Here is a 26,639-nt window from a genome sequence, read left to right as displayed (position 1 = left end):
TCTGCGCTTACACTCGATCGAAGTAGTTTCAGAGTTAGATTCAGACCACCGTCCCGTCGTCATGAAGCTCGGTCGCGCTCCCGATTCCGTTCCCGTCACGAGGACTGTGGTGGATTGGCACACGCTGGGCATCAGCCTGGCTGAATCTGATCCACCATCGCTCCCGTTTAACCCGGACTCTACCCCGTCTCCTCAGGATACCGCTGAAGCCATAGACATCTTAACGTCACACATCACCTCGACATTAGATAGGTCATCGAAACAAGTTGTAGCGGAGGACTTCCTTCACCGCTTCAAATTGTCCGACGATATTAGGGAACTCCTTAGAGCTAAGAACGCCTCGATACGCGCCTACGACAGGTATCCTACCGCGGAAAATCGTAGTCGAATGCGTGCCCTACAACGCGACGTAAAGTCTCGCATCGCCGAAGTCCGAGATGCCAGATGGTCTGATTTCTTAGAAGGACTCGCGCCCTCCCAAAGGTCTTACTACCGCTTAGCTCGTACTCTCAAATCGGATACGGTAGTAACTATGCCCCCCCTCGTAGGCCCCTCAGGCCGACTCGCGGCCTTTGATGATGACGAAAAAGCAGAGCTGCTGGCCGATACATTGCAAACCCAGTGCACGCCCAGCACTCAATCCGTGGACCCTGTTCATGTAGAATTAGTAGACAGTGAGGTAGAACGCAGAGCCTCCTTGCCACCCTCGGATGCGTTACCACCCGTCACCCCGATGGAAGTTAAAGACTTGATCAAAGACCTACGTCCTCGCAAGGCTCCCGGTTCCGACGGTATATCTAACCGCGTTATTAAACTTCTACCCGTCCAACTCATCGTGATGTTGGCATCTATTTTCAATGCCGCTATGGCGAACTGTATCTTTCCCGCGGTGTGGAAAGAAGCGGACGTTATCGGCATACATAAACCCGGTAAACCAAAAAATCATCCGACGAGCTACCGCCCGATTAGCCTCCTCATGTCTCTAGGCAAACTGTATGAGCGTCTGCTCTACAAGCGCCTCAGAGATTTCGTCTCATCCAAGGGCATTCTCATCGATGAACAATTCGGATTCCGTACAAATCACTCATGCGTTCAACAGGTGCACCGCCTCACGGAGCACATTCTTGTGGGGCTTAATCGACCAAAACCGTTATACACGGGAGCTCTCTTCTTCGACGTCGCAAAAGCGTTCGACAAAGTCTGGCACAATGGTTTGATTTTCAAACTATTCAACATGGGCGTGCCGGATAGTCTCGTGCTCATCATACGGGACTTCTTGTCGAACCGCTCTTTTCGATATCGAGTCGAGGGAACCCGCTCCTCCCCACGACCTCTCACAGCTGGAGTCCCGCAAGGCTCTGTCCTCTCACCCCTCCTATTTAGCTTATTCGTCAACGATATTCCCCGGTCGCCGCCGACCCATTTAGCTTTATTCGCCGACGACACGACTGTTTACTATTCTAGTAGAAATAAGTCCCTAATCGCGAAGAAGCTTCAGAGCGCAGCCCTAGCCCTAGGACAGTGGTTCCGAAAATGGCGCATAGACATCAACCCAGCGAAAAGTACTGCGGTGCTATTTCAGAGGGGAAGCTCCACACGGATTTCCTCCCGGATTAGGAGGAGGAATCTCACACCCCCGATTACTCTCTTTAGACAACCCATACCCTGGGCCAGGAAGGTCAAGTACCTGGGCGTTACCCTGGATGCATCGATGACATTCCGCCCGCATATAAAATCAGTCCGTGACCGTGCCGCGTTTATTCTCGGTAGACTCTACCCCATGATCTGTAAGCGGAGTAAAATGTCCCTTCGGAACAAGGTGACACTTTACAAAACTTGCATAAGGCCCGTCATGACTTACGCGAGTGTGGTGTTCGCTCACGCGGCCCGCACACACATAGACACCCTCCAATCCCTACAATCCCGCTTTTGCAGGTTAGCTGTCGGCGCTCCGTGGTTCGTGAGGAACGTTGACCTACACGACGACCTGGGCCTCGAATCAATTCGGAAATACATGAAGTCAGCGTCGGAACGATACTTCGATAAGGCTATGCGTCATGATAATCGCCTTATCGTTGCCGCCGCTGACTACTCTCCGAATCCTGATCATGCAGGAGCCAGTCACCGTCGACGCCCTAGACACGTCCTTACGGATCCATCAGATCCAATAACCTTTGCATTAGATGCCTTCAGCTCTAATACTAGGGGCAGGCTTAGGGACCCCGGTAACCGTACTCGTCGAACTCGACAAAGAGGTCGACGTGCAACCTAACCCATGCATCAGCCCGCTGAGTTTCTCGCCGGATCTTCTCAGCGGGTCGCGATTCCGATCCGGTAGTAGATTCATTCGCGAAACAATTGCTCTTGAGTTGTTAGGTCTCCTTCGGAGGCGCTCGGGCAGTTGTTAGCAAATCCCACCCCTCTTGGCTGAGCCTTTGCTCGCCCACCTGTCCTGGTGAAACTGGAAAGGCCTTCGGGCCACCAGTAAACTTTCAATCATAAAAAAAAAAAAAAAAAAAAAAAAATCAACATCTAGAAGACCGATACTCTAACTAACGATCTAAAACAATGCAATGCAAAAAAGGCATGCTTGTGATTTTTTAAGCTATTGTATAGCTTTTATCGCGAGCGCGGCGACCGCTTTTAATAAAACAACGTCAAACATCGTTGAAATTTTTTTTAAAGACCCGAGCGTAGCCGGTTTGGGCCGCTATATATTATAAACTGAGTATCAACTGTGAGCATTCGTTATTGCATCGACGAGCTTTCGACGAGAAACAAGATGTAAACTCAGCTATTTGTCATGACCTACTGATATATTTTTATAGTGTAAGTTGATGTACATAATAATATGTGCGTACTGTGTTGCTTTAGTTTTTTTGGGTAAAGTTAAATTTCTTAACTTTCCACTTATATGTAATTTTGATGGTGGAAGCATGTTTGGTTATTGGTTTAGCTATTTTTTAAATATTATATGTTTTTATTGTACTGTTGGTTTCCCAAATAATAATAGTATATTACACCCCTTGGGAAGGAAAATAAGAAAAGCCTCATATCACATGTAATTGTTCGCCTCGGCCAACAATTACATGTGGTCTGAGGTTTACTTTTTTACTTTCCAAGGGCTGTATACTATTTTATTTGTCCGACAAAGGCGGAAAGCGGAAACTTTGTTTAGCGCAGCGGGACGAAAGTTGCAACTTTCCGCCCGGAGGGGAAAAAATCAATAAATATATCGTCAACACACACTTACTTGTACTCGCTGACAGCGTATCAGACTCTGCGTGTGCGTCAATATCCTCAGCACCATGTGCTCGATCGTGCTCTGTTCCTCGAACACCATCCTGGCGAGGTCCAGCAGAACCTGATTCCTCTTCACCTCCAACTGCGATCGTTCATACAGCTGCGCGTTCCTTAGACCGATCCCGCAAAACTGGAGGTACGATGCGAACACCTTCTCATCGTTGACAGTGAACGGGCCGTCACTCTGTTTGTTTATCACCTGTGTACAAGATTTTTAGTATTTATCACTGGTAAATGCCCTGGTAAAACCCTTCCATGCTTCGCTATAACTATTGCTGACCTATTTCTGTACGTCGTCGTGGCCTAAAGGATAAGACGTCCGGTGCATTCGTGTTGAGCAATGCACCGGTGTTCGAATCCCAGGCGGGTACCAATTTGTCTAATGAAATACGCGCTCAACAAATGTTCACGATTGACTTCCACCACATTGAAGGAATAACATCGTGTAATAAAAATCAAACCCGCAAAATTATAATTTGCGTAATTAATGGTGGTAGGACCTCTTGTGAGTCCGCGCGAGTGGGTACCACAACCTTGCCTGTTTCTGCCGTGAAACAGTAATGCGTTTCGGTTTGAAGAAGGGTGGGGCAGCCGTTGTAACTATACTTGAGACCTTAGAACTTATATCTCAAGGTGGTTGGCGCGTTTACGATATAGATGTTTATGGGCTCCAGTAACCACTTAACACCAGGTAGGCTGTGAGCTCGTCCACCCATTTAAACCATAAAAAAATATCCTTATAGATAACATTGATAGAAAATTGTTGCCACAGGAAGCCCATGCTTATTTTCTTTTATAATATGTATTTAAAGTGTGCTCTGTAATCATTGGCTTTATCTACCATGTATCTAGTTATATGTATATGAAATATTTTTTAAATTTAAACAATTTTTTATAAGGCTCGCGCAGCCGTAATTAGTTGTTTTTTGTGTTTCAATACTATCATCAAATATTATAATCAAAATAAAACTTCATAAACAGTTCAGTTTTACGTTATGTCATTTCGTATCGTAAAAACCGACAAGTTAACAAAAAGGGACACCTAAAAATCATTATTTGGCAGATGTCTTCCTTTTAAAGTTAAACGCTTTTGGACAGTTTTGTAACAGGTATAAATTCCTCAATCTATATATATAAAAATGAATTGCTGTTCGTTAGTCTCGCTAAAACTCGAGAACGGTTGGACCGATTTGGCTAACTTTGGTCTTGTATTATTTGTGGAAGTCCAGAGAAGGTTTAAAAGGCAGATAAATATGAAAATACTCGGAATTAAATAAAAATAACAATTTTGTTTTTCCTTTGATGTGTCCCACGTCGGACGGATTCCTTTTGTTTGTTTTAAATTTATTTTATACAAAAGTTTAGGTCTTTTATTTATCGATTGAAGCAGTACGAAGTCTGCCGGGTCAACTAGTAATTTAATAAAAACAAAATAAGTTTCTTCAAAGGCCACGGAGCCGTCGCCGGAGCCGGCTTATCGAGAAGGCAGTTAGATGCCTTGAACAATTCCAAGTTTATTAGAAATTCACAAAGCAATTTCATTTTTCACCTTGAAATATTAACAACACAAGACTTTGGAAACTTTTTAAATAGACATTTTTTCTTAAGCCTTCCATTTTTCGTCAACGTTTTTTTTATCTTTCCGCGTGATTTCTTACAGGATAAATTCGAAAATAAAAAAAGAATTATTTCAATATTGTATAATTATGTACTAAGACCGATTTAAAAAAAAAAAACAATTTTGGAAAATAAAACAGTACCGGACAGTAAGTAGACGGACTAAGGATGTTATCGCATATGAGTCGACTATTATCAAAGGCGGCAATCTGACTTTTGGACAATGATTGGTAAATCAGAAAAACGAATTATTGACTTTGTATTCCATTGGCAGTCACAAAACTCTTCGGAACGACATCTTAGATAAATAACAGGTTAACTATTAACCTTTATTTAATGCAGGTTTTGAACCGTATTCTTTGAAGGAGACGATTATATTCAAATCAATCTGTATTGACATATCAATAAAAAATTTTTGTCCAAATGTACAGATTGCCGCCTTTGATAATAGACGACTCATATAGTCACCACAATATGAAGGCTTTCCACTAACGTGGCGTCATAAATTCAACATTTTTTTTTATTGCCCTTGTAGGCAGACGAGCACACGGCCCACCTGATGGTGAGTGGTTAGCGTCGCCCATGGCCTTCAGCAAGCCGCTGCCTACCGCTTAATACTCTCCACACGCCTAGTTTGAAGAAGGACATGTACTTAACTCTTAAATTAATACTCTTAATACTAACCCTACTTAATACTTACTACTAATAATACTTAATACTAACTTAATACTCTCTATCATATTTTAATAACGATTATCCCATCGTTCACACTGAACACCCTGATTGCTTTAAGGCAAGACAGCAGTACCTACTCGTGGGAGTTCAAAATGCGTCTTACCGTTAAGACCGATTATTCAAGATTTTACTCAAATACTCTTTACTTAACGATACTATCGTGTAATCAAAATCAAACCCGCAAAATTATAATTTGCGTAATTACTGGTGGTAGGACCTCTTGTGAGTCCGCGCGGGTGGGTAACACCATCCTGCCTATTTCAGCCGTGACGCAGTAATGCGTTTCGGTTTGAAGGGTGGGGCAGCCGTTGTAACTAAACTTGAGATCTTACAAGTTATATCTCAAGGTGGGTGGCGCATTTACGTTGTGGATATCTATGGGCTCCAGTAACCACTTAATACCAGGCTGTGAGCTCGTCCACCCATCGAAGCAATAAGAAAAAAAAACGATTTAACCGTCTTCAGTTTTCCTTCATCTTAATTCAGTTGTAGGTACAACATTTTCTTCCTGACACCCGTTCTAACGAGAATCGTTTGTCTCGGCTCTAATAAACCCATAACCCCACAAGATTGATCGTCAGTTTAGGCCGAAGAACGTTTATCTTTGTTCAATTTTGCGTAGGACCATTAATATGAAAATACGATTCTCAATTATTGCGGCCTTAGTAAGAATTTAAGGTTCAATTTATTTGCTGTGATGCGTTCTTATCGATTACGTTTTAAGAAACGATTTCGTCGACATTATCGTCTTTCAATATGAACGAGTGAGATTGATTGGTTCGTGATAATATAAGAAAAACATGTGAAAATTTTGTTTTTTACCTGAGCAACACCGATAACCTCTCCGTTCGTATCCTTGATCGGCATGCAGAGGAGAGATCTTGTTTTGTAGCCCGTCTGCTGGTCAATGTCGTGATTAAACCTTTCATCCTAAAACAAAAGAAAAAAGCATTTAGAACTGTCGTACTTTATATCAAGTCAAAATTTTTTGGAACGAAGTTCCTTATGGGACGATGCGGAGGGGTACCCTAACCGGGAAAAAACGTCCGTAACGTAAGATTTTTATTAGTAATGCACACAGTGTACGACTTAACTTTGTAATAACGTACAAAAAATAACATCTTTTTTATCATTCATTGACCACGATCTCAGAGCGTTCGTTTGCGCAATACACTAACTCTTAAGCAAACAACCGTGAATGAAGTGTACCACAATAAGTTCGCACGTTACCCGAATGACCGTGGGTTGTTGCGAAACTTCCAGTTTTATTTTCTTTATACCTCGAATAGAACTTAAAATAATATTTTTATAATCAGAAACTTCATTCCTATCCGGTGTCCCACGACACCACATACCTTTTTTTTCACCCAAGACAACATACGTCTGTTACAGAAAAAATTCATAAAGTACACAAAAAACTTTCAATAACAATAGCCGATCGTACGGTACTTTCTTTTATATAGATGGGGACTCTAATACAGTTAATACATTAGAGGACAACGGTACGTCTAAATGAAGTACTTAATAGGAAGTGTGTCGGAGTGTAATCGGAGCGAGAGTGGGGACAGAAAACCGCAACTGTCCTCCTCACGGGGATGAGGGGCGCCTCTCGTATGTTATTGCTTCTTGAACGACACACTCAATATTGAAAAACCAGAGTGCTTACTGGTGATTACTCGGGTTTCGCTATATTTGTTCTTAATTCAATTTATTTATCAGCACATATCGGAAGACGAACAAACGACTTAAAAGCACTTGACCTATTAACATCAAGTAAAACCTGGGCCCGATAAAAATAAAAGGATTGTTTGGTTTTATAAAACCACAGTAAAAGTAAAACTTTTTTTCACATTATAGACATTTAACTCTGACAAACAACATTTACATTAAACACTGACAAAAACAAATAAATAGTGGTGGAGCACCGGCACAAATGAGTAATAGTCTATACACTACACGGTCAGCTGCTGCGAACTATAGGCGCCGCCATATTGGCCTGGGCTGCTCTGACGAGCGCCTTTACTTTTACCCTACTCCGCGGCCGACCGTCACGCGACATGCAACACACAGACGAAAAAGTTTGAGACGATGTAATAAAAAGTTTCACTTTAATAAAATACAAAATCAGCTGTGTTTAAATCTTCCGAATACTATAGTCGTAATTTTATTATAACAAATGCGTTTGCGAAATCAGAATGCTTATTGCATATAATTTACCTCTCAACACACGGACTCACAGTTCCACGCAACGACATAACGAATATTGCCATTCGTGCGAATAGCACTCCAACGTGTGGCTGAATGCCAAAGGGGAGCTCCGGAGAGCTATCACTCGTTACACTGCTGTCATTAAACCAGATTGATATATACGGCATAATATGGACACCCCGCGCTGTATTCACACCATACGCTGACATTTCTTAAAATTGGTTTCTACTTGATCAGAACCGATTCTAGTAATTAATTAGTAATTATTTTATGAAAATCTACATGACAATTGTATTGTATTTAAGATTAATTATTAATTAATTTAATTAGTAATTAATTTAAGGAGTAAAAAATAGTTATTAATTTAATTAGTAATTAATTACGAAGGTGCATGATAATGTAAACTTCTACAACATCTGTACCTCCTAAACGCCTACTTATCAGTCTATCAGTTTTTTTTATTATATTGCGAGTTAATTTTTTTAACGTACATTCATGGAAACTCTTTATTGGTTATATTATTAAACAGAGCGTCATAATCATTAAACATTGTATAAGGTTATATAAATGTTTAAAGAGTGAATAGTATAAAGAAAATTACAAAGAAAATGCCTTTCGTATTTAAATGCTCTGGATGAATTTCATTGAAAAAGACAAATAAAATACACGTTAAAATAATGATATCAATTGTAAATTAAGAATTGAGCATTATATTTTAATATGCTATTAATGTCATAAGCTAAAATTTGTTATATTTATCTAAGCATTCAGTAATGTGAAATAGTTGAGAGTAAATATTTAACTGTACAGAAAATAATATCGAGTTCGCCGTTTCAACTCGAATTCAATTTGGAGAATTCTCTGAGCGTAACAAATATTAAATACAAGAAATATTGCAAGAAAAGTTTCAAACGCAATTTCCATAGTCATTTAATTTTATTCAAATCAGTATTTTTCGTTTCGTTTACGCTAGCTGCGTAATATAAATGAGATTACGGAGCACAGTTTACGCAGTCTCTCGGTGACGCAATCTTGGATGCACTCATTGTCTGGAATATCGCCTTTTAACCCAATTGGAAGTCATAATTGAAGTAATGAGCTTTATCTGACCTCCTTGTCATTTCGATAATCGTCGGTGGTCCAGAAGTGTTCGAACATAAAAATACACTACTTTATTAATAAGCTTTTATTAGCTTCAGACGTATAAGCACGGTTCAGTAGTTATAAATATTTCATGAACAGATAAGAGTAGAAGGTTTATTTAGATAATATCCTGAAAAGCACCCTACGCTTTTTTACAGTAAAATAGTTTTATCTTACACTATTTTTAATTCAAATTTATTAAAATTTATTTTCTTTTTTTTATAGTTGGATTTTCTATAAAAGCGTATTTTGTGAATTTTTTTAAACTATTATTTATATTAACTACGGTGTAAATAAATATTAATTATGATGTAATTTGTCGTATATCGCTTTAAATTGGTTTAAATTCGACGTTGAATTAAATAACTTTAATTTATAATCTACATGTATTTCAATACGCTATGTAACTACCTACGGTAATATTTGGTAACTGTAATAGAAAATTGTCCTTTATTTTTAACTATTTTTAAAACCTATTTTAACAACCGGGTCCGAAATTCGGTTGAGTTCTATCTCAAGCAGGGAGAGGCCAATATAATGCATTCTACTCGGAATTCAACCAGAGAATTCAATGCCGCGAGAATATCTCCACGGGGAGTTAAGCCGTTGATAGGCGAAGCCACGACCAGCGACCCTTTTGGTCGGAATGTTATCCCAATACCCTTAAACGGCTAAATCGTACCCCCGGGCTAGGCCACCGCGTCAGAACGAGTGTGAGTCCGGGACGTGGTTATGCGTCATCCGGTTGCTCTTACGCAAAGCTCGTGCTAGGGTTTACGTATTTCTAAGCTGGCAAGTGGACGGATCATAAAATACTAAGGTCTTCAAATTTCGGTCCAGTTCGCTATCCCGAGACCCAGTTCGACGGCGTTGGAGCGGTTTTTTTTATTGCTTAGATGGGTGGACGAGCTCACAGCCCACTTGGTGTTAAGTGGTTACTGAAGCCCATAGACATCTATAACGTAAATGCGCCACTCACCTTGACATATAAGTTCTAAGGTCTCAGTATAGTTCCAACGGCTGCCCCATCCTTCAAACCAAAACGCATTACTGCTTCACGGCAGAAATAGACAGAGTGGTGGTATCTACCCTTGCGGACTCACAAGAGGTCCTACCACCAGTAAGGCTCAGGTCCGCCCGCTTGTTTTTGCAAGTTGATGTGCTCGCAAAAGTCAAGCATCGCCCGTCACTACCCGTCGCTGACGATCATCCTAGCCCCAACGCTCGATAGCAGCAAGTAGTTACCGATTTGTAGTAAGAAGACACGGTTCGCTCCTTTCATGTGGGGCAAACCACAAGCGTGGTCTGCTATATCGAGTCTAATCCACAGCTCAGCACCGATCCGATGAACGTACTTCTCAAAGTAAGAACGCTCGGTCAGCATTCCGCCTCAATACTACAGATCAACATGTCAAGCTGTTATTCTATCACTACATAGTATAAAACAAAGTCGCTTTCTCTGTCCCTATATCCCTATGTATGCTTAAATCTTTAAAACTACGCAACGGATTTTAATGCGGTTTTTTTTAATAGATAGAGTGATTGAAGAGGAAAGTTTATACGTATAATAAGATCCATTAAATAGTCGAGAAATCAATAATAAATTACAGTTTCCGAAGCGAAACGAGGGCGGGTCGCTAGTGAATAAAAAAAATACAACGACTATGACAATGTAAATTCATGCGATCGGAGAATTGTTTAAAGGTGATGTCACTTCTGCAAAACGGTTACCCGTAAACCGCTGAACAAGATTCGATCCGACCAAGTTTCCCAGCGGGAAAATCTTTATGCCCTTTCGGGACGAAGTAAAATATCTCATCTGAACAATACCGAGCATCGAAATTTCGAGCGCCACACTTTGTTGAAATCAAAAAATTACATTGTCAGCGAATCGCTTCGACGCCCAGTTTTATTTATAGCAACCAAGAACTTTTTTATTAACGTGAAAGCGTCGAATAATAATTGAAGACCTGACTTTCAACTCTTTTGACAATTTGATTGTCGAATATCCTGTAAATGTAAATTGAGTGTCAGTTCATTGCCAAGGACCGGCATTGTAATTTCGTTGAAATGTCAAGTTCACTGTCGACTTTGCATTCAACATTGTAGCACGTAAACAAATTTTCCGAACCGGTTTTACATTCTTTAGTGCAAGTGATGAAATTTGATTAACTTTAATTCCATATTTTTTATTTATTTATTTATTTTATTTTTTACTATACTTCATGTAAAATTTACATTGGGGGACTTAATGCCTAAGACATTCTCTACCAGTCAACCAAAGGTAGTGCAGAGTAAATAGTGGTAGGTGCAATGAAATTTATATTAAATTTACATTATTACACGGAAGAAAGAATAACAGAAACATTATATTTTAAACTGCATCCACAAAGGTTGGCTTGTGGATGTTTTTTTCCAATAAACTTAATTATAAAAAGCAAGGAAAAAAGAGAGTAAAAACATATGTATGTACCTACCCAATTCAAATCTATATACCTCTTCATTGATTTTTGGCGTAACGATACTCTTTGGCAAGAATGTTCCAAATTACATTTTGAAATTTGGGAGAGCTCTCACATTTAATACAAAATGTTGATATTAATTTTTTACGCGACATGTTCAAGTTAATTTTCATAAACTATTGCTCACCAGATAATTGAAATTCAATAAAGCATAAGCATTTATTATCGATAAAGCATTTGTCTTATTATTGATATATAGTAGAACTATTTGATAAATAATCACAACAATAAAGTTCATTAGTATGTTTGAATCGACTGTTTGTTAGTAATAAAAGAATCGATTGACCAACAGAGAGGACAAACTTACTGAACTGTTTTTTTTTTTTTTTAAAACAATCACGCCGCCTTAACTGGTCCCGTGATAAGTTCGTAAAGAACTTGTGTTACAGGTACCAGATAACGGATATAAATGTAAGATTTTTATTATACACATACATATATTTAATATATATCCATAACCCTGGAAAAGACATTTATATTTATCATATAAATATCTTCCCTTGGCGGGATTCGAACCCGCGACCCCCTTGTGTAGTGACCATGTCACTTACCACTACACCAGACGGCCGTTTTATGTTATATTATATATAGTATACCCATGTTGTACGACCTTCTGATCGAAGTTTATCTCAACGGTTTAATCGCGAGACGTAAACTTTTCGAATAAACCACAATCCTATCTCTCGAAGTGTATAAATACAGGAATAGTACACAATAATGACAAACCATAAAATAGATGTGAAAACAAATTCCGAAGACGTTCCTTGCCCATCTTAACAAGAGAGCATTTGTAACTTTTGAGAGATATTTCGGCACACTTCATCGTTAACTTGTTCTTCAAAACTTGTTTTAAATATAATAATTTAGTATAATTGATTACTATATAGACTAAGATGTACTATATTGTTTTTATTTATTGCTTAGACGGGTGGACGAGTTCACGGCCCACCTGGTGTCAAGTAGTTACCGAAGTCCATAGACTGGTCCATTTTTACTGGTGGTAGGACCTCTTGTGAGTCCGCGCGGGTAGGTACCACCGCCCTGCCTATTTCTGCCGTGAAGCAGTAATGCGTTTCGGTTTGAAGGGTGGGGCAGCCGTTGTAACTATACTTGAGACCTTAGAACTTATATCTCAAGGTGGGTGGCGCATTTACGTCGTGGATGTCTATGGGTTCCAGTAACCACTTAACATCGGGTGGGCCGTGAACTCGTCCACTCATCTAGCCATAAAAATAAATAAATATGAAACCCGGAAAAAAATTAATTTGCGTAACTGCTTGTGGAATGGTGTCTAGTGACCTCGCGCGGGTAGGTCCCACTACCTGTTTATTATTACCACCGTGAAGCAGTAATGCGTTTCGGTTTAAAGGGTGAGGCAGTTGCTGGACAATAAAACTGAGACGTAGAACTAATTTCTCAAGGTGGGTGGCGGCATTTATGTTGTTAATGATGCACTGGTAACTACTTAACAACAAGTGAGCCGTGAGCTCGTTTCACCGTGTAAGCAATAAAAAATAAAACACAGCTATGGTAGGCAGCGGGATGACTTTGCCCCTGGCATTGCTGAGGTCCATGGGCGACGGTAACCACTCGCCAACAGGGGCAATAAAAAAAAAGCTATGCGGGCTCGCAATTTGTCCTACAAACAGTAAATGTATGAAAGCAAACGAAACCAAATCGGTTACAGAAACTCAACTATATAGAAAACAAAATCACTTTAAGACGTAAAATCGAAAATCGAAACACGTACAGAGTCTTCAATAAAGAAACAAGTGCAATTCTAAGTTAAGTTTTGCCCCCGGAACTGCTATAACAGGAGCATTCAAGACCTAAGCGGGCAACACGGAGTACATATCAGCAATATACAGAAACGAAACATTAAACTTAACGTTTTCATTTCTTGTTTACGAATGAGTCGACTGAATAGTAGTCAGTTCAGGAGCTTTCGATATATTTGTTTTTCTTGAAATCTGACCGACACACGGACGAGGTTTTTTTTTTCATACCTTTTTTTTTTCTTCGATGTGTGGACGAGCTCACAGCCCACCTGGTTGTTAAGTGGTTACTGGAGCCCATAGACATCTACAACGTAAATGCGCCACACACCTTGAGATATAGTTCTAAGGTCTCAGTATAGTCACAACGGCTGCCCCACCCTTCAAACCGAAACGCATTACTGCTTCACGGCAGAAATAGGCGGAGCGATGGTACCTACCCGTGCGGACTCACAAGACCTACCACCAGTAATTACGCAAATTATAATTTTGCGGGTTTGATTTTTAATGCACGATGTTATTCCTTCACCGTGGAAATCAATCGTGAACATGTGTTATGTACGTATTTCATTAGAAAAATTGGTACCCGCCTGCGGGATTCGAACACCGGTGCATCGCTCGATACGAATGCACCGGATGTCTTATCCTTTAGGCCACGACGACTTCATCTATTCACTATCTATGCCGATAGCCTTGAGAGGCTATTTCAGCTTCACCCTAATATGTAGATAAGCTCACGGGACTCAAACCGGGAGTGTTGCTAACACTGGCCCTAGCAAGAGCAGTGCTTCGCAGAATCTATCGCCGGATCGGAAACGCGACCCACTGAGAAGATCCGGCGAGAAACTCAGTGGGCTGTGTCTATGGGTTAATTTACTCGTCGAGCCCTTCGTCGCAAGAGACGGGCTCAGCGAGAGTGATGACCGGTGGTTAAGGTACATAAATGGTCGACGAGATGACAACTGATCACTATCGCTCTTGGATATCAGCAAAGTCAGGGACATAGTCCATTGCTATCACGGAGCACTATCCTCAAGCCCAGTTTGAATAAAGACATGTCACAGCACTATTCGATTTAGCTACAATTACTTTACATGTATAGCTACATGTGCCTATTTAACAAACCCAGTTTCCTTGAATCGATATCACTGTATAGATTCATCGAAAACTGATACAGAAATATTAATTATATTAGCTTGAACAGACAAGCTCTTTCGTCAATCATGTGACGAAATTTTGCATGAAATAGAACACAATGTTCGAAGCGAACAATTTATAAGTCAAGTGGCTGTGTCGAGGGTTACATCAACAATGCCAATAATATACCAAAACAGAAAACGCGCCCGAGCGAAAATAAACAAACAGTCTGTTCTAGTTACAGATATACATCCAGAGAACGATGAACAAGATTAAGATTAGCGTTCCACTATGTAGTACACTTATATAAACAGTGCGATCTTACTGTACTATTGGTATGCAAATTATTTTCATATCCAAAGAATACATGAATAAATATGAATCGTCGATATCTACAAGGTCACGGGGTTTTGGAGTGAGGCCAGAATATTCAAGATACTATCGAGAATGTAAAAAATAATAATATGAATACTACAAAGCCTTGAACTTGTGCCCGAGTGGCGACGGGTGATCATTAATTGTACCAAAGATATTGTCGGAAAATGGGACATCAGAGAACAAGTAATATTTACAGTCCATTACGAGGAGTAGAAATGTATCCCATTCATTATTTTCATAGCAAATTTTCGGCAAACTACGATAAAGGGGAACTGTTGACTGGGAACAGAACGTTATTTAAAGGAAAAGCAACAGGCAAAATACAATGACTCACGTTCAACGTGTCTCCTATATTTATAATTTGGCCGACACGAAAACAACAATGCCACTTTCGATAGATTTTTGGTTTGGAAGGTCACTAGAAGTTCAACTTCTGTAAGTTATAATGAGTTTTAATGACCCACCCAATAACTATTTTATTCGATTAAATTAAGATATTTTAGCCCAAAAATTCAAATGTCGAATTGTCGTTGGTGTGTATCCAAAGGGGCGTAAGTGCGAACGATAAATCCGGTTCGCATCAGCAAATTCATGAAGTGACTAAAGAGGGATAGCATTTTTAAGCACACCATTTATTCAGTCGTGGGGTCGTGTTCTACCGAATAATTTATGTGCACTCGTACATACAAATCTCAGCTCGGCACTATGCCCGAGATTCGAGGCAATCCCGGATTACGAACGAGCCAGGTGTTTCTTTTAAAAGATAATTAGGTCTTTGAATTCGACCCCGAAACATTTATTCCTTTTAGTGCGGTGTAATATCCTATTTCTTTACGGTATAATATTAAAATATACTCTCGAAAGTATTCCCAAAAGAAAAATAAACGAACTCCTTAGAGCACTGCAAAGTTAACCCGAAATTAATTTTTAATGTGGTTCGTAGAATATTTTTTTAGACGGGAGAAGTTTTTTTTTTCTTTTTCGTTAAAGAACCAAAGTTTCAGAAAATTGGCGGTATTTTGTTTGCTGTTAGGATAACATTACGTTACCAAATAAAAATTTCTGAAAATAAAATTACGTACTTATAGACGCGTGAGTGAAATCGATAGTTTTTCACGACCAAATAAAGAGCGCATCTGTGCATTTATGTATTTATAATTCAAAATTTAACAGCGCGAATGTTACCACAAGACACCCTGTTCAGTTTAAAACTTCTTCTTCTTTATTTTTGGCTCCGGCACGGTTTGTGCAATAGCCAGCGTGAAGTAATAAGATTTTTATAATTCGCCGTTTTAATTTTTAACAGTTTATGAATAATAAAAAACGAAGGAAACTAGTCGCGACATAACATAAATTATTAAAAACGAATTAAATTTACAAATGAGATGATATATGATGAAATATAATCTCAGTAAAATGGTGGTCATTTACTGAGACTTTTTCAGTGGAATTTTTGGAGGATTCCGAGAAGCTACGTCAAGCGGCTCTGTTTCATTTTCCCACAATTGTGCACTTGCACAGATTCTAAACAGTTAATAAACCACCGTTATTACACATTTCAACCTGAAGAAACACTAAATAGACAAAATAAAACAAATCACACAACTTCACTCCTCGCGTTCCCGCCAAAAAGTCCAGTTTAAAACTTAAAATTACACTTTTATGCTAGCTGGCTGTCAGTTTCTAAATAAATAAAAAATACCATGTGGGCGACATTGAGATATAAAAACGAAGTATGAATAGTGCTTGTATTAAAGACGAAGTAGGAATGGTTCTTGTATTAAAGACGAAGCATCTCGGCAGAAATGAAGTAGAATGGTAGTATGTAAAAAATTAAAATACAAAAAACTGCTTAACTTTTGTAAATGGGTTATAATTTTAGTATTATTAAACGTTGTTCCTACATCGTAGAATCCATTCGTAAATTAATTAAATAGAACAAAAAAATATAATATGTAAAAAGCAATAAATGTTCCATAAACACTGTTTATTATTTGAAGAGATATTGGAATGTTTGGAGACAAAGATATTTAACATGTGATTCTGTTTATCTTTCATTCACTAGGGTCGTTCCGCACTCCGATTCTAAACCACTCATTTAGAACATTCTAGTCTATAAATCTTTAATCCTCCAACTTGAATATGAATTCAAACAGAATACCTAAACATAGAGAGGTATTATTTAGAGAGAACTTTTTGTGTATACTTTTCATGAATCTAGTATTCTTGTTGTTTAATTCTAAAGACCGCGCGATTTGATACCGTAATATTATGATTTACTATGTTTTGAAAATCATTATAGAATAATTATCCTTGTTATTGAGAAAAAGAATTTTCGATTGGGTGACATTAAAGGACTCCCATTAAACAGTAGCTTATATCAATAGACTGTACAGACTATTAAAAAGGACATGTGTGCAATTCACACGCCGTAGAAATGAAACCTTCTGAAGTATTTTATTTTATCTTATTCTATATCTATTTTTACTTTTGCCTTTTAGTTTCGTCAAGTTTCAAATAACAAGACACACTAAAGAACTTTTCATTTTCAAAAAATCATTCCACATTTAAGATTGGTTTTTGGTGACAAGAACAACAGCCAGATTCCTAATACCAAGTTTATCCTAAATGTGAAAATTTCTATGCTTTGATGTAGCAAATACGCCAGTAAATTACATGGTCCATGATTTTAGGTACTAATGTATAGAGAAATCTAGTGGTATTTTATAGACTAGAGTTTCGGATAAGAAAATATTCCTAGGAAATGGCAACGTAGTCTTAATTCTTAATGAATTACTATTTTAAAGCAATGGAAAGCCGCGAGGCACGTTTGTGATCTTTCACGAATATACTAATCAGGGCCACAGTCAAAGGTATAACATCAACTTGACCCTTTGGACGTCTCTTTAGACGGTGAATGATTATTTTTTACAACGTGAGCTTTCTCGTTGTTTAATAATTAAGAACACCGGATTAATTTTAAGAGCGACTTTGCATCTTTAAACAAACACATTTTTATAATTTTTCCAGTCGTCTCTAGCACGTGTTCACGAATGATCTTTATATTAAAAGAACAACGTTGTGTAATAAAAGACAACTCTAAACTTTTAGAATTTCAAAAGACACCACGACCAAAATGGTAAATATTCCGTTTTCTTCGGAACTTCATGATCCAAATGTTAAAATTATTTATTTTAAAATGAAACTTTGTTTTTAAATCGCAAAATTTATTCTTTCTGTAGGTAGTCTACTAATCTACCACAATAAGTAAAAACGTTCTGTCAATGCAAAGTAAGGTCAAGAGTTGATACGAAACATTATAAATCAGCAACATTTAAATTTATCAAAGTGAGACTATGTATTGAATGCTACAACAGTAACTCTAAATTACTATTAATACCCTGGTCATTATATAAAATGTAATGTGCTATACTTTGATTAATAGTTGATAATAATATTAACAAATATTTCTAAAAGATAAAATATACGTGTAGATGTCACAAAATGCTGTTTAAAGTATTTTTCATCTGCATATTTACATTTTGCTATCAATATTACCATCAGTATTCTACGAGTTAAAAACGACTGGCATTTAATAATGTTGTCTGTTGTAATTATAATTCATAATTATTTTATTAAAAATATTAATAATTAAAGAACGTCAATTGACATTATTACAACTTTTAGAGACGGTGACGATTCAAATCGAAAACGTAAACCGTGAAATTAGGGACTTTTGGGAATTGAAAATTTCCGAGACCACGTTAAGGACATTAAACAGTAGCTTGGCAACATTAAAGAGGAAACGTTTCAAACAATTACGGACAGGGCAAAAGGCAAAGTTTTGACAGGTACGAGTCTGAAATTGATCTACGAGCAAACTTTATACTCGATTTAACATAATTTGTCCGATAAAGAGTCTAATGTAAGACGTTCAAGATATATTACAAATTCATGGATGACGGTTAATGTTCGACTGATAAAGTTACCTCGATATACTTAGTAATATTTAAAAATACAATACCAATCAAAAACTATATTTAATAACATAAAAAACGTATCCAAGAAGATTCAAACAATTCCATCAAGCAAAATGAACCAAATAATATTAAAAAAGCTTTTACGCCAATCGCACATTGGTAATTCAACAACAATTTTTTTACTAAGTGGCCACATTAGAGAATCCCGTTAGGTCCATTTCGTGTTAGATGGTGCCATTATTTGGGTCGAGCAGGTTAGACCCAAAACATTTTTACCCACTCAACGATCGATAACTGGTAAAGATTCCTTTTGACTCCGACCCAGAGAATTCGACAAGCTTAATTCGAATCGATAAAAACCTCTTCCAAAAATCCCAATAACAACAAGCTAATCTAAGTGTTTAAGCTATTGAATGAATTTTGATACGATTTTACAAGTTTTATTCTGTAAGTAATATTGTGTATTTTTAATTTAAAACTCGTTATCATTTTAACATGCTTAGAGTGTTCTTGAATTTAATAATTCTTCACAGTAAAAATTTAGGTTCCGCAGTGTAGGTATAATTAATTACCCTGTCTTTATATTTTTGTTGATGATGTAAAAATTACTATTAAACTCAAAAACTTTGTAGCACTGATAGATACCATATAAAGACTATACATGAGATGGGTGGATATTTAAAATGTCGTACGGATAATACGAATTTTAAAGGTAAACTAAATAATCAAACCTGTAATTTACCAAAGAAATTCCCAAAATTTCGACTTTGTGAAAACCAAAGAGATTTTATTCCAGTCTATGGTATATACGTCTACCATGTTGTTCCCAACTCTACTTGTACTGATTGATATTACGACCTCAAAGTGAGTGTTGAAATTTACATTGGAATCCATTATGTCAATGGATCCCGCAAAACGCTCAACACCAGGTAGATCATTGTTTATGTTATTTTAGGAAAAAGCGATTACTAATTTATTCGAGAACTTTGCAGATTCGTGCCGAGCTCTTCCTATTAGCCTAAATAAAAATAAAAAATTCAAGTGTGAAGGATCTCTTATAAACGAACAAGATCCAAAGTGAGAATCGCGTGATCGGAATTTTCATAACAAGGCATACCACATACAATTTGAGAAGCACAAAATCTTAAAAACCTCGCCTGCGTGTAATGAATAAAATAGTTCGTAAAAGATTTACTACGCCACGTTCTGACCAACGATCTTCACCGAATACTATTCGACCGGAAATACTTTAAACGAGTTGTATATTTGTCTTTTTTTTTAAATTGTTAACTTGCCGAGCAGATATACATACCATTTGCGCTCAGAGTTAAATATGTAACAATGCTCTCCACGTACACACTTCCAGTAAGATATATAAGCATTATTACTCAATACACATTTTGTAATCGGTAATCATTATTCAGGGTTTTTAAGTCTTCGGACAGTACTAAACACATGTTCCTGAAATATTTTTGCTTTTGTTGGATTGTTATTCTTTCATACAACTAGTATACATATATAGGTATAGATTAAATTTCAATCTCACTTTACAACTTCATGTTGATCGTAAACATATTTTGTGCCTACGATCAGTACAACAACTGTGTATGTTATTATTAGAGATCCCACTTTTGTCATCATATTAATAACAACTTTTAAAGTGATATTTATTTGGAAATTTTCTCCTCCGAAACACATCTTTCGGAATATTGGAATCTAATATAATTTACTGTAAATCATAATTGGACTAGATTCCGCGGGTTATACAAAGGAATCGTATCTAGAGCAGCGAAATTAATTCAATTTACCTCTCAAAATCGAGTTCACCTAAATTCCCCGATATTAATTGTTTTTTTTTAGCTCATACCTACAACGAATTCTTGTAGGAATGTACTAAAATTCTCATTAACCGAGTAAACCAAGTACTTGGCGTGCCTTTTAAAAGAAATCTTCAAAGCTCACCCATATAACACGTCTAACGAAGTAAATTCGGAACGAAATGGTGTCTTAAAACTTCCTGTGAGGAATTCCTTTCTAATTAAGGCTGTACGTCGTGTGTAAGTCAAACTGAAAGCTGAGGAATGTCGAGCCAGCATATTACCATACTAAAGAAAATACAATTCTGTTTTAATATATCTTTACACGAAAATCTTTTCACAAAAACAGCAGCATAAAGTTAATGTCAAACATCGATATTACTGACTCGATGGTGCAGTAGTAAGAGCCCTTGATTGTTCCGCCGAGGGTCGTGAGTTCGATAACCACATCGGGCAAACAGGTGATGAATAGTTTTATAGGTCATTTTGAAACGTATGTACATGTCAGTCTCTGATAACCATAACACAGAAAATCCTAATTTGGGGCCAGGTGACCGTGCATGATTTGTTTCCAGTTACTTATTTTTTATTATTGTTACGCCGGTAAGAGTAACGCCATCTATCGCCGAATAGCCGAAACTAATATCAAAGGATTTAGTAACATCTAGAACGCTCGAGAAATACAACGCCATCTATTATAGGATAGAGGAAACACACATCGAAAATACTCGATTTGTGAGGAATGTTCTCGGTAATTGTAGGGATGTCGTATCGACTATAAAAGCGTTGTAGAGATGGCACGTAGCAAAACTATTCGAAGCGAAACAGTGAGCGGATCACCTGAAGCGAAGCAAAAGAAGTGAATTAAGAGTTTTTAAGTGTTCTAAGTGCTAATACAGTTTTAAGTTGTACTTTGGTGGAACGCTTTTATTCATCCCGAACCCCAGCGCGTAACATTATTAAGCATTAGCGTCATTTAAGAAAACCAATTTTAACATCCATTTTCTATTTTTTTTTATAAATATCAATCAATGTTCGTAACCTATCTGTGTATTAGAAAACCACAAACCTTATACGCATCAGGTATGTTGACAGGCTCTCCACTTTCGGCGACGTATCCCACGATACCGCTGCCCCAAGGAATCCTGATCTCTTCGAGTTGCTCCATTTGTTCCGGTGTCGATTTGGAACAAACGTCGAACAGCTTCGACACTAGACATCTGAGAACAACGTAAATTTGCTGTAAGCTGAAATGTAATATTATAACACTCATAATTTTCAAAGAGAATATTTTATGTCAGTTTTTCATGCAAAAAAAAAGTACTGAAACGTCAATGTGTATTTTAATCGTGACAAGATAGCGGTGGTCACGCGTCGAACCACATTTTTATTGTTATCAAAGCGTGATACAAAACAAAACAGCCATACGAAAAATACGTAGAATTTTCAAAGCTGTCGAGAAATTTTCCAATCGGAGTAATACGAATCCGTTTAATAAGCCACCTATCCGATCATCTGATAATGCGTTAACAGAATTGATAGCAGCAAATGCTTAGTGAAATAATGGACTGTTGAAATACAACAATATCGGAAACAGTCTGTCTACCTATTTGTTTGACGGTTTGTGCATGTTTATCTGCATAATGTTGAACTATAATTTAAATAAGGTTTTCAATTATACACGAAAGAGAATCCACACTGGGTTTTAATATGGGTACTAAAAGATATTAATTTTAAAGTAATAAATATCACCTTCTAAAGCTTAAATCCAAACCGCGCTCATACGTATTCGGAATTCTAGTAAATTAATATATCCGGCAGTGTATGTAGACGTACTTACAATTATAAAATATCAACGTGGATGTTTTCTCAATTATAATAATTAATGTCAACATGTTCATTAAACCAAATCCAATAATACGAATGAGAAAATAACAGACGTGTCACATTCCCACGATTAGACATTACATAAACCAATAGCAATGTAAATTTATTGCATGACAAATAGTGTTTAGTTATGACTCATCTTATTGCATAAAGAGTCATAAATTCAATGCTAACAACAACAACAATGGAACACAAATCAATCCTGATGCATACAAAATGAGAAATTATTACAAGTCGTACATATGTATAGGCACATGAATTTATCATTGGAAATAAGCGCAATAATGTCGATGTCCTACAGGATAGGGGACCGTTTTCGATCACACGAGATTCCCGAAGATTTATTATTATTCAAATTTTTTGGGACACAGGAAAGGTGCTGTGTATTTGGGTCACCTGATATTGCGTATCAATATTCAGAATTCCTTGTTACTTACTCTCTCTCTGTATACAATTGAAGCCTCGCTATTTAATATGATCAATATGTTTACCAGTACATAAGGTCTAACATACAGGGTGTGTTTGAATCTTAAAAGTATAATATGATTAAATTGATATAAAATAAATTATGTGATTATTTGAAATCAATTTAAGAAAAGATTTAATAGGACACGGTCACTTGGGAACGATTCCCTTTCCTAGGAACCAAAGATGTACTTACTTAAATATGTTTAAATATAAAGGTATTAAATAAATCTTAAAAATTTTGTTGTTCGTCCCACGAATGATAGCACGAAGTGGGATGGGAATCGAACTCATGATCATGACCTAGTGAGGGGCACCACCATGTCAGTTAGAAAAATTGTAAATTTTTCATTCCCTTATCAAGCTTACCCGAATTATGAACTTAATTATGGATTACGAAGCATAGAACATTACCCAAATTGTCAATCCAAGGATTTCGTAGTCGCCTACCGTAGCCTTTCATTTTAACCTATTAAATAATGTATGTATAACCTCGACGTGTGTATGTTCCAAATTCCCGAAATGGCTGAACCGAATATGTTTTTTTTTAATGACCTTGTAGGTAGACGTGCATACGGCCCACCTGATGGTGAGTGGTTACCGTCGCCCCTACAGCAATGTCAGGGGTAGAGCTAAGCCGCTGCCTACCGTGTAATACTCTCCACAAGGCTCGTTTGAAGAAGGACATGTCATAGCGCCCGGGATCACTGTGGAGCGGAGCTCATTCAAAAGCTGGATGGTACGTGGCAAAAAAATCTCTGGAAACGCACTGTGAATGACCGCAGTGGTTATAGGTAGTATGGATGAACTCTACTCCGGTGGCAGGCGTTGTGATGATAAAAACGAGATGATGGTATCATCTCAAACAATTCTGCCTACAAGGGCAATAAAAAAACATTAATTCAGCCTTGGATCCTATGAAATTTTGTAACGATCAAATTAAAATCAAATCAAAAATTTAAAAAGAGCAATTAGGGGCCCATTCTACAAGTAGATTTTAAAAACAAAAGTTTTTACATGTACATACATATAATATGTATGGCTGCTGATACGCTACAAAGTAACGACGACAACATTTTTGTGGGCGATGATATCAAAGATTTCCGTCACGAAACCTTGACTTAAGTAGAAATTCGACGTACATTATTCAGTACCAATGAAACTCAAGAAAATGCCTCCGGCAAGTACTTAAGTGTCGTATAGTTGTGTACGCTTCATTTTATTCGGCAAAGTAGAATTTTTCGAAATTCTTAAATAGAAAAGATCTCTAAAAGCTTTTAGTTACGGGTGTTGCACTGGATTTTCAGGAAAATTACATTCATTCAAAAAAATCCTTAGTTCCACAATCGATCAGATTAGCATATACGAAGGAAATACACCAAAGGAATTCAATTTACAGAAAAATGCTTACAATAACGATGGAGGCTTGTTTTTAAATAAAATGTTGTAAAGTAAGAGGCGATAATAAAGTATTATGTGCTTTTTTTCTTTCTTCGTGAAATGTGTGGCAAACGACAGGAATAGCAAACGTATGGATAAAGTTCGTAAGGTTTCGTAGTCTTTTTAATGTTAAAACTGTTAACACAGTTGTTTTTCGTTAAGATTTGTAACGCATTAGATGTTCCGACAAAATTACTCGCGATAAATTTATGACTTGAAATTAACCTCCGTTTTTTTCGGATATGGTCAAGTACAACAAATGCTTGCGTTTGGATTGTGATGTTCAATAGCGGGAATTTCTATTTTAAACTTTCTCGGCTATCTACATTACACAACTTTTGTGGTATTAGTGTACCCGTAACAATAGCGCTTGGAACAACGCCGAAATATCCCCAATTCATGTAAAAAACGAGGTAAGAACCCGTTAAATAGTGTTGTGTGCATTAATTAGTTTTAAAATGAGCTTTCTATTCTATATCATTTTACACTCCTCGTCACTCTTCGGCCCATAGTTTATCCCATCATTTCGAACAGTCGCTACGTGAAAGAAGATAAGTATCAATATCTTAACATGTTGAACGCCATATGAAAAGTCGAGTATTTTCATTTATTCCACGGTGGTCACCGGTGAGCCTTATTTTACGCGTGGTCCTTTAGCCGAACCGAACGGCGTGGTTTTTAAATCAAATAGAAACCAACTTGTTTTTACCAAGATTATATAATATAGCCTTTTAGAATATTTCAAAACCTAGACAGGAAAAGCCGTTAATTTTTATCTAGCGTGCAAATTATCGCATTTTATAAATTTTAGAATGATTCCCTGATTTTGGCTTGGTCCGAATGGTATATATAGTACGCTCAGCCCACCGGTGAGTCGAAAAGCTTTCAACGTGTTAATGATACAAAATTAAAGGGTAAAGCCGCGGACCACTCCTAGTACTAGCCAATAATCGTAAATTATCAAGGTGCAATTTTATTAACAATAGCCCGCTCGGCTCTCATCCTGGCCGTAATGAATATAATCGTAAAATACGTACTCGGTATATAAAACGAGATTTTTTTTTAGTGACATTCTTCATTTACATTGGGCGTAAATATAAGGGTTTAGCGTGCCAAGCGAGCATCTGTTCGTTGTTGTATACACAGCTGACTTCAAACGGATGTTTTTAAAGGATGGTTCCGAGAAAATTGGGTCTTTTTCACTTGTTATGCGTGTAATTGATTCTTTTTAGTGATAAATCGAGTAATAAAACCCAATACAAAAATCAAGATCTCAATTTAATGACGGTATCTGGGCGACTTATTTCAATGGTTTAATAAAAAAATCGAACATATTCATTTTAAGAAACATCAGAAATGATAGAATGAAAATATTTAAAGAGATTAAACCGTAAAATTAGGTTTAAATATGCCTGAATGTCGTTCCAAACAACCATTAAGCCCCAGGACGGGACATAAATATCTATAATCGTGTATTAAAGTCTCACAAACACACCGTTAAAAACTATAAACTACATTATACAACAAATACTGACAAGTTTACATTGACATCCTAGGGATCTTGCTTCAGTTATCTATATATTAATACGTGGAGCAAAAACTTTGTACCCCTTTTTACGAAAATTGCGCGGACGGAGGAGTATGAAATTTTCCACTCTTCTAGAGAATATAGAGAAGAAGTGCATAATGTTAATATTTTTTTTAAATAATGCATAAAAGACACATTAAATCAATAAAGAAAACATTACACACACTACATACCATGTATTTGATGCACACACGCATGCATACTATTTATTGTCAAACTTTTGTTCTTGACGTCTGTTGTCAAATTGAGAATAAATTGTTTGTCTTGGTTAATATTTTTTATAGTGTAGTCTTGGCGAAATTTGTGATTATAGAAGTATAAAATACAAACATAATAGTGTGCAAACTTACAATTCCAATTAATTATAGTCGAGTTTCGACTACTGCGGGACTACTAGTATCGTTTTATTACACATTGATTATGTGTTATTCATGTACCAAACGTTAGGCAATACATTCTGAAAGCGAACATAAAATGTTTGACTTCTCCCTTGATATAAAGCCCTTGGCCTTGTCCCCGGCTTGACAGAGTAATTTGTATTACCCCGGCACAAACGTTTTAGAGATTTCATCCGTGTAACATATTCACGAAAGGCCAACCGAACAATAAATCGTATGAATGTGCAATAATACAATGAAGATAAC

General features: G+C 37.2%; 1 protein-coding gene and 1 long non-coding RNA gene across 8 annotated transcripts in view; one reads left to right on the top strand and one right to left on the bottom strand.

Annotated features, from left to right (window-relative positions):
- The window catches only part of Pde11 (Phosphodiesterase 11), a 287,160-nt gene that overhangs the window by 40,663 nt on the left and 219,858 nt on the right, over positions 1 to 26,639 (bottom strand). For all 7 annotated transcript variants that reach the window (XM_089739681.1, XM_089739689.1, XM_028184225.2 and 4 more), the window contains 3 exons: positions 21,685 to 21,835; positions 6,478 to 6,585; positions 3,254 to 3,502 (listed from right to left, as the gene is read on the bottom strand). In XM_089739681.1, coding sequence (XP_089595807.1) covers positions 3,254 to 3,502; positions 6,478 to 6,585; positions 21,685 to 21,835 — 508 coding nt within the window. The remainder of the gene's footprint in view (positions 1 to 3,253; positions 3,503 to 6,477; positions 6,586 to 21,684; positions 21,836 to 26,639) is intronic.
- The window catches only part of LOC149503272 (uncharacterized), a 394,089-nt gene that overhangs the window by 175,975 nt on the left and 191,475 nt on the right, over positions 1 to 26,639 (top strand). The window lies entirely within an intron of this gene.

The sequence above is a fragment of the Bombyx mandarina genome, chromosome 03 (assembly GCF_030267445.1).
Source record: "Bombyx mandarina strain Sakado chromosome 03, ASM3026744v2".
In the NCBI taxonomy this organism is placed as follows: Eukaryota; Metazoa; Arthropoda; class Insecta; order Lepidoptera; family Bombycidae; genus Bombyx; species Bombyx mandarina.
Note: the sequence above shows the minus strand (reverse complement) of the source record. Positions and strands in the feature narration are given on the sequence as shown.